We start from the raw sequence: 16,263 nt of genomic DNA, 5'->3' as shown, positions 1-16,263 counted from the left end.
TTAGTCGATGAGTAGTGCAGATATCACTGTAAAATCAATCGACAGTAAGGGGAATAGGCTACTTACTTCCGGGTGTAAAATTCTCCGTTATCCAATGGGAATGGACGCTCGTAATACAATACAGGGGACATGATCATTATCTTTTAAATAACGTTAACTAAAGGGAACAATCTATTTGACACAGCTGAAGCTCTGGCCTTCCTTAAAAACAAACTAATTTAATAAAAATAACAGTTGCATTACACACAATGCACGTTGTAGAAATGCGTGTGTGCACCACGACAAAGGAGCCTCATTCACTTTACATTAGGGTTGTTTGCGTGGTGCCGACACGCAAATGTAACAAAGTTCGTGACTCCACCACGCATTGTGGTGTTAAGGAGTCGTGGTGGAGTCACGCATTCTGGTGAGATCAGGTTGGAAACAGAACATGGAGTGGTGGTACACTTCAGCCTCTTGTGGTCAGAATAAGTATTACAACAACAAACTTTGGATCATGATCAAATCCGTTTTTACCTGTTCCTAAATCATTAACATGAAAGAAAACACTTTAGACCGGACTTATAAATGACCCCACCAGAATTATTTTCTCACTGCCTTTCAGGGCTTCTGTTTGACATTCATAGAGCATAAGGTCCTGCTAATTTGAAACCAGAGGCATGTACTATGAATCCAGTTCAACACACCCTGGATATGTTTGAGTTATCTGGCTTAACTAACCCAAAACAAACGCAATCTCGCTAAGCGGTCCTACGACGCTGGTTATCAACTCGGTAACTCAAGCCAAGGTTTCTCTGTCCGGCTGAGTGCGGGTTCACATGAAAGGGGCGGGGTTAGCAACATTTGACCAATCACAAACATGGACAAGCGTACTGACAGCGCAGCGTCATACTTCCTGAATGAAAAGTGAACTATAATATTAGACAAATATGAAGTTATGCATGAGACATTTAAAACAGATTGTTAAGTAATATACAGTGGGGCAAAAAAGTATTTAGTCAGCCACCAATTGTGCAAGTTCTCCCACTTAAAAAGATGAGAGAGGCCTGTAATTTTCATCCTAGGTACACTTCAACTATGAGGGACAGAAAGGGGGGAAAGAATCCAGGAAATCACATTGTAGGATTTTTAATGAATTAATTGGTAAATTCCTCGGTAAAATAAGTATTTGGTCACCTACAAGCAAACAAGATTTCTGGCTCTCACAGACCTGTAACTTCTTCTTTAAGAGCCTCCTCTGTCCTCCACTTGTTAACTGTATTAATGGCACCTATTTGAACTCGTTATCAGTATAAAAGACACCTGTCCACAACCTCAAACAGTCACACTCCAAACTCCACTATGGCCAAGACCAAAGAGCTGTCAAAGGACACCAGAAACTAAATTGTAGACCTGCACCAGGCTGGGAAGACTGAATCTGCAATAGTTAAGCAGCTTGGTGTGAAGAAATCAACTGTGGGAGCAATTATTAGAAAATGGAAGACATACAAGACCACTGGTAATCTCCCTCGATCTGGGGCTCCACGCAAGATCTCACCCCGTGGGGTCAAAATGATCACAAGAACGGTGAGCAAAAATCCCAGAACCACACGGGGGGACCGAGTCAATGACCTGCAGAGAGCTGGGACCAAAGTAACAAAGGCTACCATCAGTAACACACTACGCCGCCAGGGACTCAAATCCTGCAGTGCCAGACGTGTCCCCCTGCTTAAGCCAGTACATGTCCAGGCCCGTCCGAAGTTTGCTAGAGAGCATTTAGATGATCCAGAAGAGGATTGGGAGAATGTCATATGGTCAGATGAAACCAAAATAGAACTGTTTGGTAAAAACTCAACTAGACGTGTTTGGAGGAGAAAGAATGCTGAGTTGCATCCAAAGAACACCATACCTACTGTGAAACATGGGGGTGGAAACATCATGCTTTGGGGCTGTTTTTCTGCAAAGGGACCAGGACGACTGATCCGTGTAAAGGAAATAATGAATAGGGCCATGTATCGTGAGATTTTGAGTGATAACCTCCTTCCATCAGCAAGGGCATTGAAGATGAAACGTGGCTGGGTCTTTCAGCATGACAATGATCCCAAACACACCGCCCGGGCAACGAAGGAGTGGCTTCGTAAGAAGCATTTCAAGGTCCTGGAGTGGACGAGCCAGTCTCCAGATCTCAACCCCATAGAAAATCTTTGGAGGGAGTTGAAAATCCGTGTTGCCCAGCGACAGCCCCAAAACATCACTGCTCTCGAGGAGATCTGCATGGAGGAATGGGCCAAAATACCAGCAACAGTGTGTGAAAATCTTGTGAAGACTTACAGAAAACGTTTGACCTCTGACCATCTAAGTATTGAGATGAACTTTTGTTATTGACCAAATACTTATTTTCCACCATAATTTGCAAATAAATTCTTTAAAAATCAAACAATATGATTTTCTGGATTTTTTTTCTCTCATTTTGTCTCTCATAGTTGAGGTATACCTTGGAAGAAAATTACAGGCCTCTCTCATCTTTTTAAGTGGGAGAACTTGGACAATTGGTGGCTGACTAAATACATTTTTGCCCCACTGTATGTTTAACAAACCAATGAACAAAATTATATATTATGCAAAAACTATAAAATACAATACAGAAATATTATAATAAAATCCACTGTGGTGCCTGATGTGCAACTGTACCATCCGAAACCCCATGCATATACAAGAAAACAGCGTGCAATTAGCAGTCTCTAATGGGGTGACTGCAATGCATGAAAGGGTTTTAAATTATAAACAAACTATGCAATAACACTGCAATCACACTATTTAGGAGTTTTAGGTCCGATGCCTGCAGTGCTTTGGCTGATGTTGTGGAGGCTTTTCGCATCATCTCTTGCGAGGATCTGTACTCAGCAAGTTTTCAATTGAAAAACTCCCGTGGCTTACCAACATGACACAGGTGTTTGGTGCTGAGATGTCTCTGAGGTGCGCTGGTTTCATCGAGCTGTTGGCTAGTTTCTCCCCACAGAACAAACAAAATGCCTGGGGCGGGTTGCCGTTTGTTGACTTGAATCCCATCAAAGCATACACCTCCTGATATTGCAACCCAGTCTCACGGCATTTTGTGTTATAGTCACAAAATTAACATTTTGTGTTATAGTCACAAAATTAATTTAATCTATTGATTCGTCTTCACCAACATGATTTTCTCATTTTCTTCGTGTCTCACAGAACGATTTTAAAAGCAATGTATTTCTATTGGTAGTGTGTTTCGTGCGTGCACCACGTCTTTTTGTCCGGTCGGGTCTTGGAATACCAGAAGCTGTGTGGTTCATAAAAACATTTTCTTACTCAATATCTTACCCTAAGCCTAACCATCCCTTTTATTTGAAATTGTATAATGTCGGAGTTTTTTTGCCGTCCTCAAGGAAAATAAATTGGGCTCAGAGCCTCAGAATACTGAAATCTGTATTTTTTTTAAATCTGTTTTTCCTTCTAATTTGTTATTATTTGGTGCAGACACGAAACATACTACCAATAGAAATGCATTGCTTCTAAAATCCTTCTGTGTCAGAATACTGAAATCTGTATTTTTTGTAATCTCTTTTTCCTTCTAATTTGCTATTATTTACATTGCTTTTAAAATCGTTCTCTGTGATACAAAAAAAATGGCAAAATAGATTCGCCATTTCAATAGATTAATTTCGTGACTATAACACGATATGCCGTGAGACTGTGTTGGATATTGACGGCATTTTGTTGGCTCATTTTTTTTGGCTTTCTTTTTTTCTCCGTTGTCCACGTTCCCTGCTGTAAACCATGATTCCATTTCAATGTTTATTTGTTATAATATAATATTGCAACTGGCTTTCTGCTCAGCGTGGTTCCGGGCTAGAGCCTGATTTAGCTCTGGTTCTTCCTGTTTCCAGCGCAGCGCAGCCGGCTCTCAGTACCGAAACCCGGTTCTTAGCTGGCCCCACTCGGCTGCCCGGCAAGAACCAATATTCTTATGTCGGAGGGGGGCGAGATTAACCTGAGCAATAACAGTTAATGGCGAGTACGGCATTACAAGTTGTAACAAGCAATAGCGCTGAGCAAAGTGACTAGAACACAACCACACACTAAGAAGAACCAGTTAAGCACCAGAAAAGCACAATAACGGATCTTGAACCCTTGGTGGTTCTAGGAATATTTTATATAAAATTGTATTTTCTATTTAACTTATTGTATTTTTGTAATCATGCATGGTATTTTTTTAATTAACTTTTTTTTTTTTTTATCTCACTTACCCCTTGCAGTACCCCAACATACCCCCAGGGGTCCGCGTATCCCCATTTGAGAATCACTGGCTTAAAATAATACTTCTGCATACAGTATGTGACAATGTAAGTGTTGCACGGCCAGATACGGCTCAAGAAGCTGACTCAGATAAGGAGATAAATGATACATTATGATGTGATATGAATGATAATGACACATCGACGTCTGCACTCACAGTGCCGCGGATGTAATGTTACTTTGATCCGGTTACTTATGTTGTGGCAGATAGGTCTATTTAAGTAAGCTTTCTTAATGCTGATGTTATAATAGTCAGATTGCTCTGAAGTTGGGAGGTGATACTCTATTCATTTTCACGTTCACACAGTCAGTTGATTTTGATTTTGTTCTCCTGTAATATGACTTGATTGCTTTAAACTCCGCACACTGAGCTCTGATTGGTCAGCAGGCAGTGCTTTCACTGAGTTGATCTCTTATCCTGGAACCAACCCTGCGCCGTTCAGCATAAGTTACCATGGAGATCTACCCCGGCCGGTAAGAAGAGAACCAGCGTCACAGGACCGGAAACCCAAAGATAACCCTGAAGTTATCTCGCTAATGGCACATTTCCACTGCAGTGGGGTAGCCCCGTTTAAGCGTCACTAAGCGTCCTCGCTCAGGCCTCGGGCTGCCTCGCTGGCCGTCCGAGGCCGTGGCGCATTCCCATTACAGTTTAGGACCTGGGGTAGCAACGCAGTGTAGGTGGGGCGATCGGCTTTTTTTTCACATTTCGAGTTGTTCCGTCGAGCTCCCGCTGGATTTTATCATCCCCAATGAGATGTAGGAACGTCATCACCTCCTCGGTCGACCACGGTGTGCTTTTCTTTGACGTTGCCATTAGCTCCTCCGTTTACAAAAATGCTGTGTATAAAAATGCTGCAAGCTTGCTTCTAGATATATATGCGACGCTAGGGATGATCTCGCGCACGATCTTGTGACGATTCTCTCTGTCCAATCAGCAGTCGAGAGTGTTGACGTCACTAGTTCAGCCCTGGCCCTGGCCTGATAGAACCACGATTTTATGGGGCCGGAAAAAGAGGGAAAAAGTACCCGCTAGCTGGTGCTACGCTATATGGAAAGGCCACCAAAAACTGGCCTGGCCGCTTGAGGACGATTAAGGACGCTTAAACGGGGCTACCCGCTGCAGTGGAAATGCGCCATAAGCAAAAATCCGGCTTCGTAGTACAGGCCTCTGCCAGAGGCTGCGTACTTTCAAATTCTAGCGCACTCGAGCTGGTTTCTCCATTCTTACCTACCCTACCTTTAATGTTCCCACCCAGGCAAATATAAACCCTGCAGCCTATGATGGGAAGTATTCCTGGTGTGAATCTATTAGTACAATGTGTTTCTTAAATGATATATGAAGATCCCACACATGAGTTCAGGTCACTGGTGGAGTTTATTGGGTCAGACATGACTACAGTCACTTTGGTCCCTACAGGAGAGAGAGGGCTTCCACTTCATATATGTGAAAATTAAAGTACTATTATCATGGTTCTTTTTTATATATTTATAGTTATTTATATCATAAATGATATCTTTATTAATATGAATTCTCAGGTAATGTTGTTACATTTTAAATAAATGTAACACATGAATTTGGGGGAGGGCCATTGTAAGTACACACAAATATTAAAGTAATACATTTACGAGGATGTTCTCAGAGATCAACGGGGTATAATTATTTATATAAGAAAACACGTTTTTTGAGAGACCCTAACCCTCCCTTCAGTCTCCCCCTTTCAACTCGACAAATATCCAATAAGTACACGCTGGTCCAAAAGTACCTTTAAAAAAATAGACCCTTATGATGTCACAATTATATCATCCAGGTTGTCTCTGTTTCTGAATAAAGAAACAAATATTTACCACAAAACCTGCATTACCAACTGGAAGCATGGAACTATTGAGTTGTATTATAGGAAATGTAGGATCCAATGCTTTAGGAGCTATACCAAAGACTTAAAGTCAGACAGAAAATGAACTATTAAAGAAATAACCTTTAATTTGAACATTAACTGCACTACTTTAATTTTATATTATAAAGATTGTATGCTTGTTCGGTTTGTTGTTGAAGCTGTCCAGCACTTCCTGAATGTCTCCATCATCATCTGCAGATTGTTGCCGCTGCAGTAAATCCTTTGGTTATGTAACCGAGAGACAATTGATACGAGGGCTTCAGCAGCAGCTGTTGTTTTATCAACAGGAGGCTTTAGGGAGCACACAGACACACGGTGACGTACACATGGATATTGAACATGCTGTGGCTCTTTTTTTCTCAAACTGAGATCTCCTGTTTCAGGCAGTCTATGTTTATGTAAGTGTTGAGATAAAATGGTCAAGTAAAGAGCAAAAACTAAAATAAGCATTTGGATAAGAGAGTATGAAAGAGTGTAACCCTCCACTGTTTGTCTGCAAGTGTCTCGTTAATGGAGACAGAGATTTATCTCAGGTCAGAGAGTCTCTGCAGTGCTCAGGAGGTGCCACGGTTTAATTTAGCCTGAAACCTGACCCCGGCCTCCTCTGTCAGCTCCTTCTCTGGCAGGCTGGGGTCTGTGGGGTCTGCATGGTGTGTGAGATGAATGATTTTCTGCAATAACTCACACTATAGCTGCACAAAGTGAGACCATGATGGTCCGAATCAGTGTTCCGGGGAAGAGCAAGTTATGCATGTGTTGGCAATAAAAGAGTACCCAGTGTCAGGATCTGTTGCATAATGCACAGTTAAAATGTTCGTTCACACACTAATGATCAGAAAGTTCACATAACAGGGACGTTCTAGGTGTGCACGTGTGTTTAAGTGCACCTGAATATACATTTGTTCGTCATCTGTGTGTGCCAATGGCTCCCATAAGGATTCCTAGGACAGTTTGAGGGTGTAAGCGAGAGGTACCAGTGACAAAAGGTCGCAGTTTTACATCTGATTTTAATTTTGCACTGATTCAAAACTAGTTGGTTAGGTTGAGTTAAGAAAACAATGTGGTCAAGTTAAGGAAAAGATCACGGTTAGGCTTACCATAATTATGTTTTTTAACGTAACTGCAAATGTGAAGGAAATTAGGTATGTTAAATAACTTGAATTCGACACATGTAAGTTATGCGTAAGTTGTGTATACGTCACGGAGGTTAGGTATTATACGTTTTGTACTGTATGGCATGTTCAGAACATACACAGAAGACCTTTAACACTAAGAGTGCGGCTATTTTTTGTGGTCAAGAGTTAATGAGGTTTCTCTCAAGTTAAAACATCAGATATATAAAGAAAGATATGCATGCTTTTTTTCAGCATAAGCCGTATTGCTGCACCGCTATGAGGAAATGGTTGAACAACGGTTTTGAATATAAGGCAGCTACTGTATGTCTTGATTCAGATTGAATGAGAAAGGAGACTGTTCTATTCTTTTTTTCTGGAACAAAAAGGTATTAGAACAAATGCAGTGATTCATATCAGCCTTATTACTTAGCTGCTACAGAATAAACAACTGTAAAGCCGTAATTGTTCGTACTGTTAATTCACTGTTAACCATGAAGTCAACAATCACGCACCATATACAGTTTATTTCACACAGCACGTTAGTTGTGATTCCTAGAGTTTTGCTTACTATGGATCACACGCAAAAAGAAAAGCCAGATCAGCATCTCATATCATCTCTAATTTAGCCTTTTTCTGTTTCTCAGTTCATGTATTTGGATCTTCTATTGTTCAGAGCAGCCAATCGGAAATGACCTACTGCAACCCGTTTGATTTGTGGCACACAATTTCAGCATTGGAAACATTCTGGCAGGTTGAGTAAGTGTAAATCATCGTTTGTTTGCTCAGCTTAAATGACCCTTTGCGTTTCTCTTTTTTTGTTATAATTTTAAATCCTTTTGGGTTGCCGAACCGATTTGAAGCACAAATATAACTCTGTAACGTGTAGCCTGAACAATCCAATACAATCGTCCTTTGAAGCAGGCAATTGTGAACGGCAGACTCACACACAGGTTTCTAATACACTGTGATACAATCTGGAAGTAGATGGTAGGAGAGTCTAACATGTCTACTTTTGTCTTTGTAGAGACTAAGACAACATCTATCACTGCCTCCTGGAACGCCTGAGACATGGCTCAGTAAGTCACACACACACACACACACACACACACACACACACACACACACACACACACACACACACGCACACACGCACGCACGCACACACAAAGGTATAGTTTTGTAAAAAGAATCACACACACTGGCAGATTGGTTATTCATTTACAAAACTCCCAAGTGAATGCACAGGAAAACCATAAAAATGTGATCATTGCGTAATCATTGATCATGTGTCCCATGACTTTAGCCTCCAGAGTGTGCAGAAGAAGACCAGCACCATGTCCCTGACCATCTCCTCTTCCTCCTCTTCCTCCGCCTCTCGGGAGCTCTCCTCCAGCTCCTCCTCCTCCTCCTCCGTGCTCGCTCAGAAACGCTCCGGCCTGGTGCAGCCGCTGCTTGTCAGCCCTCCAACCGTAAATCTCCTCATATTATGGACATGACAAAGTTTAGATTTAGCCTCTATATGTGACCGTCACTGTACATACGAGTGAATTATTATTAATAATAACATCATTCAATATATGTATCATTTTTGTATTCCCAGAGTCAGAGTCCCATCTTGAATCAACAGTACTCAGGGACCGGAGTGGCCCCTACTTTTGTTAAGGTAGGACACACATACAGTATCCTAATTATTTGTTGTCTCTTGTGTCTTTCTAGTCATTGTATGTGTCTTTGAAGTCTTTTGGTAATTGTTTCATGTTTCTTTGTAGTAATTTGTTTCTTTTTGTAATTGTTTCATGTTTCTTTGTAGTCATTTGTTTCTTTTTGTAATTGTTTTATGTTTCTTTGTGGTCATTTGTTTATTTTTGTAATTGTTTCATGTTTCTTTGTAGTCATTTGTTTCTTTTTGTAATTGTTTTATGTTTCTTTGTAGTCATTTGTTTATTTTTGTAATTGTTTTATGTTTCTTTGTGGTCATTTGTTTATTTTTGTAATTGTTTCATGTTTCTTTGTAGTCATTTGTTTCTTTTTGTAATTGTTTTATGTTTCTTTGTAGTCATTTGTTTCTTTTTGTAATTGTTTTATGTTTCTTTGTAGTCATTTGTTTCTTTTTGTAATTGTTTTATGTTTCTTTGTAGTCATTTGTTTATTTTTGTAATTGTTTTATGTTTCTTTGTGGTCATTTGTTTATTTTTGTAATTGTTTCATGTTTCTTTGTAGTCATTTGTTTCTTTTTGTAATTGTTTTATGTTTCTTTGTAGTCATTTGTTTCTTTTTGTAATTGTTTTATGTTTCTTTGTGGTCATTTGTTTATTTTTGTAATTGTTTCATGTTTCTTTGAAGTCATTTGTTTCTTTTTGTAATTGTTTCATGTTTCTTTGTAGACATTGTCTTTTTGTAATTGTTTCATGTTTCTTGGTAGTCATTTTGTGTGTCCTTGTAGTTGTTTGTTTTATTCAATTGTTTTGTTCTTTTGTAGTTGCGTTTTTTTTACCACCTATTGTCGTCACTCTTTCTCTATCCGTTACTTCCCAAATCATCAGCTAAACGTACTTCAAGTATCGAAAGTAAAAGTACTTGTTATACCGAATGTATTTTTTCACAGTAATATATTATTATGTTGAGTTTTTTTGTATACATGTTTTTTAGTGATATATTTTGTCAATGTGGATGAAATGTAGATATTGTTTTAAGTATCTGTATGTCTCTTTGTAGTTGTTTGTGTTTCTTTCAGTTCATTTGGTGTCTCTTTGTACCCGTTTTACATCACTTTTAAGTCGTTTTGTGTCTCTTTGTGTCTCTGTTTGTGTCCCTTTGTAGTCGTTTATGTGTATTTGTTTATTGAGTCTCCTCCTGGTTGATATATGTGTCTCTTTTAGGTGAAATGTTGTATGTTCATACAATGGGTGGTCTGACACACTTGGTAAACTGTATGTCTTAAATAAAAGATTACTGATTTAATCTGCAAAGACCTTATCCTCTTGGTCCTCTTTCCATTTCTCCTCCTCTGCCTCCACCCCCCTTCACTCTGCAGGGCCTCCATGATGTGTCCACAGTGAACGGGCAGCTGGTGGTCCTGGAGTGCAGACTGAGGGGAACCCCCCCCCTGCAGGTCATGTGGTACAGAGAGGACGAGCAAGTACTGGACTCGGATGATTTCAGGATACTACGCAAGAGTGAGTGTGTGTTTGGCAGTGGGATGGAGTCTTATGACCTGGAGACACATTGGACTTTACACTTACCAAATCAAAACAATCAAGCAAAAATATACACTTTTTGTTAAATGGACACATGAATATCCTATTAAAAACATGTAATATTGTGTTAGCTTTAATTTGGCCAGAAAGTTACAGATTCTTATCTTCATGGTCAACTTGTATATTTTGTACTTTTTTAGTTCTATTTTATTTTCTATTTATTTGTATACTGTTTATATTGTATAATTGTTTATATTACATTTAAACATATTATTATTATTATTATTATTATTATTATTATTATTATTATTATTATTATACTACTCTTTTTAATTTCAAATTATGTGCAATACTTTGTTTTACATGCTGCTGCTGCTGCTGCTGCTGCAATGAAAACATTTCCCAATTTGGGATCAACAAAGTATATTTGATCTTATCTTATGGGGTAGTGGTGCACTTCCCCCTCTTGTGGCTCAAATAGTTATTACAACAACAATCACCTATCAAAAATATAATGGATAACAAGAGTTTTATTTTCTTACTCTCCTCTCAGGGCTTTTGTAATTGCTCAAGTCTGATTTCAGCAGAGTAGGTTTTGCATTCGAATGACTGGTACTGAGTCTGATTTGCAGAAGTGTCCTATTTCTCTTGAATGTAAATATGGTCTGAGCTGACTAAAAAACAATTGACTTTTCTTTCTCCTTGTTTTCCCAGAGGCCAGCTCTGCATCAGTGCCAGGTAAGTACAGAATATACAAAAAAGACTTTTACAAAACATATATTATTTATTCTTACCTTGCTATAATTTCTTTCAACTAAAGTTGTTTTTGTAATACTTTCACCTTTCCGGTACCCCAATAATCTTTTAAATAACACCCCCTTGATGAAACCGGCTTATTTGGATGAAAGGCTTTAACTCTGTCCAGGAAGCCAGGTCAAATACATTTAACATTTTGAGAAATGTGACATTATATTTTTTTTAATTATCGTTTTATTTCGTTTTTTTAACTTTTTTATGACATCATAACGTTACAGAAGTGAGTGTCTTTTACAGGTTGACTGGGTGATTTACATTGACAATAACAGCTACCCGAACAATGCTTAAAGGAATGAGATGTTATCTATATACAATGTTCATAAACAAAGTGCAGTTTTAATCCTATCTGGAAACGAAAGTTAAAGACTTTATTGAATGAAAACATGTGTTCTGTTGTTCCCCTCCACAGAGGAGCTGTGCACACTGGTGATCACAGAGGCCTTTCCAGAAGACTCGGGCATTTTCAAATGTGTCGTCATCAACCCCTTCGGCACGGTCTCCTGCTCTGCCATCTTAGAAGTTTACAATGGTTAGAAAGTCACTTCATATAGCACCATAAATCTTCTATTACAGTTTCACCAGTTGATCTGTGTTAAACAAACACAAATGAATAGTCTTGCTTTTAAGGTCAGCCATCTCTTGCTTTGCAGACCTGGAGGAGCAGCTGGAGGTGGAGGCAGCCAGTCAGCAGGTAGCAGCTTCTCTCCGACAGGAGCAGGAAGCCATGTTCCATCAGGAGACTTTCAGCGACGACTTTCCATCAGAGCTGCCTGACTCCATGACCCTCCCCCCGCCTGAGTGGCCTGAAAGCCCGCTAGAAGATAACAGCCCAGTTGCAGAGTGAGTGGATGGTGTACACACGCGCACACACACACACACACACACGCACACACACACACACACACACACACACACACACACACACACACACACACACACACACACACACACACACACACACACACACACACACACACACACACACACACACACACACACACACACACACACACACACACACACACACACACTTACGTCAATATCAGCATTGGTAAACATTATATAACAATGACCTCAGTGTCATGCAAGCATAATAATTGTAATAGATTTCTTTTTTTATGGCATTATGATTCTTAGTGACCATGGTACTGGAGTGTATCAGGGTCGGACATCTGGGGGGGGGGGGATGTATTAATATATGTTTACATTAATGATAACAAATGTAGTGCAGGGAATAGCAATCAAGCTTTCAGAATGAGAATGAGAATACATTCAAAATCGTATCTTGTTGAAATCTTAAAAAAAAAAATGCAATAATTCAAATCAATAACAGTTAGTAAGTAAAGTCGAAAAGTCTTTTCGATTTCACAATTTACATTTTGAAAAAAAAAATGTTTACCTTATGCCTTGCCCTACAACTCCTCTGTCTATTATTGACATGCGTTTTGAGTAGCAAAAGATCTTAGCAAGTTGCTATTAATCAATACATATTAAATAAAATAAAGGACACATTTTTGTGAGTTTTAGTGACTTTTTGGTCATTCATGGAAACTCATGTCAGTCTTTGTAAAGAGTTGTAGTTCCTACTTACATCCAGACGAGGCCGCTCTTGTATCAATACAAAATGTCACTAAGGTACCATGTTCAAGTACGATTTCTTCTTTTCTTTTGTGTGTTTCTTTCTTTCTTTCTTTGTTCCTTTCTTTTTTTCTTTCTTTCCTTATTTAGACTTACTTAATGGTAGCATTCCAAGTGAGGATGAAACAAAAACATATGAGTTACTTTTAACTGTGAACAAAAAATGCAGCTTTTGAGAAGGGCTTTTTAACACTAATTGAAGAACACAAATACATAATAATAATCAAAGAAAATAACATATATTTTAGAGAAAGGTGCCAGCCAGTCAGAGAGGGGTTCTGAGGTTAATTAGGTGCAGTTGTGATGACGTTGCTCTGCTTTTGGGAAATTGAGCCAATCAGCTGCACCCTCGCGGCCCCGTCGCGCACACCCCTCGTGAGCGCGCAGTGTCACTTGTTGCGGTCCAGCCTCCTGCAGGACGGAGTTTGGGTTCCCCTCAGCAGGGAAAGTCCAATTCTTCTTAGCCAGTTATGAACTTTAAGGAAAGTGGTGCAGAAACCTTAAACTAGGTAAGAAAATATCCTCTTCGTCTTTGAACAGAGTGTTACCGGCTGCTTTTTAACCTGCCGTCCGGAAATGTTGCTATTTGTTGTGGCATTTGTAACCTCTGTAAAGTATGTCTACATTGACGCTAACTCTTTAAACATGCTCGTTTTCCCTACTTGTTTATATCATGGAAACGTAACGCTATGTCGTCCTGAAAAGGTCGCACTATGTTTAGAGAGCACTTGGAAAGAGGACTTTACTCTATTTTGGGGCTTTGTGTCATCTGGCTCGCTGCTCGTTCGCACATGCTTGGAGGAAAACCCGTCAGCAAGCAGATACATAACCGAAGTTAAACGCCCAGTGAAAAGTATTTTAAAAATACATAATAATATATTTAAATATGTCGTAAAAATGCAGCTATGTGTGAAAGAACACTCGACGCCTGTTGTAACCATGATGCAGGTCAACTTAAGGAGATATCTTAAACATATAAACGCATCACTAAACCAGTGGAGAAAGAAGTATTCAGGTTTCAGACTTAAGACAACACAATTGTTCAAATGGTATGTTACAAATAAAAATCCTGCATTCAAAACCTTACCTACATTAGAGTACGTGCATCAAAGTTAAGGTACCAAAAGTACTAATTTAGCCTAATGGGCAATTTCCGAAAATCATATTTTAAATGACTGGATTATGCTGCATTAATGTGTCTATCTAATTTTATTTTATTTTGCATATTGCTGCTGGATTTTTTTTAACCTATAATGATATGTCAAAGTTTATTAATTTGCATTTATTTGATTTATTTGTTGTACTACAGTAGCTAATATTCTGAATATCAAAATAAAAATAGTATAATTAACGTAGTGGAGAAAAAAGAATAATACTGACTTCCAAACTGCAGTTGCTTAGAAGAATAGAGTACTTTAAGTACCTTAAAATAGTAAAATACTTGAGTAAATGCACTCTTATTACATTTTAAAGTGATATGATATCAATGCTCACTTTCCTGGGAGTCCTTCTGCTTTAGGGATACACTTAAGGAAGCACCTTTATTGTGCTGGTGACATGCATACTTCAGCCAAGTGGTCCCTTACTTTGGGCCATGAGCTCATCTGTAAAGTGGCGATATGGGCTGTGTGTCCTTCAGAGTCAACCCTTTACTACTAAGCTAACAAAAGATCTCATGTTGTACACAACCCACGTGGAGCCTTGTGTGGATGCCCACACAAGGCTCCTGGACCTGATGGCATCCCTGGCCGTGTTCTCAGGGTGTGTGCAGTTCAGCTGGCAGAGGTGTTCACAGACATCTTCAACAGGTCCCTGCTGCAGTCTGTAGTCCCCACATGCTTCAAACACTCCACCATCTTTCCTGTCCCCAAAAAGACAATAATCACCAGCCTCAATGACTACCGCCCAGTAGCACACACCTCCATCATAATGAAGTGCTTTGAGTGGTTAGTCAAATCATTCATCGCCTCCTCCCTCCCTGACTCTCTGGACCCCCTGCAGTTTGCCTACAGAGCAAACAGGTCCACAGACGACGCCATAGCCCTCACCATCCACACTGCCCTCTCACACCTGGACCAGAGGAACACATGTGTGAGAATGCTGTTCATTGATTACAGTTCAGCATTGAACACCATTGTGCCCTCCAAGCTGGTCATCAAGCTCAGAGACCTCGGGCTCAACAGCGCCCTCTGTGACTGGATCCTGAACTTCCTGACGGGCAGACCCCAGGCAGTGCGGGTGGGAAACATCACATCCTCCACCCTGATCCTCAACACCGGAGCCCCTCAATGCTGCGTGCTCAGCCCTCTCCTCTACTCCCTGTTCACTCACGACTGCGTGGCCACACACAGCTCCAACACCATCGTGAAGTTTGCTGACGACACGACCGTCATCAGCCAGATCACAGACGGTGACGAGACGGCGTACAGAGAGGAGGTCGGAAACCTGACATCTTGGTGCCAGGATAACAACCTCCATCTCAAGGTCAGCAAAACAAAGGAGCTGATCGTGGATTACAGGAAGCAGCAGAGAGAGGGACACACCCCCATCGCCATCAATGGGACTACGGTGGAGAGACTCAGCAGCTTCAGGTTCCTCGGTGTCCACATCACTGAGGACCTGACATGGACTCTTCACACCATCACCAAAAAAGCTTGACAGCGGCTCTTCTTCCTCCGCAGGCTGAGGAGGACTGAGGAGGACTGAGGAGGACAACATGGACTCCAGGATACTCTGCAACTTCTACAGGTGCACCATAGAGAGGATCCTGACTGGCTGCATCACGGCCTGGTACGGCAGCTGCACCGCCCTCAATCGTAAGGCTTTACAGAGGGGGGTGAAAACTGCACAGAACATCACCAGGACGGAGCTGCCATCCATGGAGGACCTTTACTCCCAGCGGCTCAGGAAGAAATCCCTCCGGATTATAAAAGACCCCCATCACCCCAGCTACAAACTGACTGTCTGCTGCCGCCTGTCTGCTGCCGCCTGGCAGGTGCTACCACAGCATCCGGACTAAAACCACCAGATTCAGAGACAGCTTCATCCCACAGGCATTAAGACTGCTAAACAACTGAACTGCTGAAACAACATCCATAACATTCATCTGCTACTTAGTAATTCATTATCTATTTATCTAATATATCATTCCAATAGCTTGCATATAGACTCTTATTTCACTATTTCACTTTTTTAAAACTATTTTTCTTTTTGTACTTACTTTTTAATATTTACTTAGCCAGTGTGACCTAAGATTTTCATCGACATAACTACTCGTATGACGAATAAAGA

General features: G+C 40.3%; 1 protein-coding gene across 1 annotated transcript in view; it reads left to right on the top strand.

Annotated features, from left to right (window-relative positions):
- The window catches only part of myot (myotilin), a 39,190-nt gene that overhangs the window by 5,636 nt on the left and 17,291 nt on the right, over window positions 1-16,263 (top strand). Inside the window, exons 2-8 of the mRNA XM_034093135.1 lie at window positions 8,346-8,397; window positions 8,625-8,790; window positions 8,922-8,984; window positions 10,356-10,497; window positions 11,233-11,256; window positions 11,744-11,863; window positions 11,985-12,174. Of these exons, the coding sequence (XP_033949026.1) occupies window positions 8,390-8,397; window positions 8,625-8,790; window positions 8,922-8,984; window positions 10,356-10,497; window positions 11,233-11,256; window positions 11,744-11,863; window positions 11,985-12,174 (713 nt within the window). The 5' untranslated portion in view covers window positions 8,346-8,389. The remainder of the gene's footprint in view (window positions 1-8,345; window positions 8,398-8,624; window positions 8,791-8,921; window positions 8,985-10,355; window positions 10,498-11,232; window positions 11,257-11,743; window positions 11,864-11,984; window positions 12,175-16,263) is intronic.

This window comes from Pseudochaenichthys georgianus, chromosome 10 (assembly GCF_902827115.2).
Source record: "Pseudochaenichthys georgianus chromosome 10, fPseGeo1.2, whole genome shotgun sequence".
Lineage (NCBI taxonomy): Eukaryota > Metazoa > Chordata > Actinopteri > Perciformes > Channichthyidae > Pseudochaenichthys > Pseudochaenichthys georgianus.
Note: the sequence above shows the minus strand (reverse complement) of the source record. Positions and strands in the feature narration are given on the sequence as shown.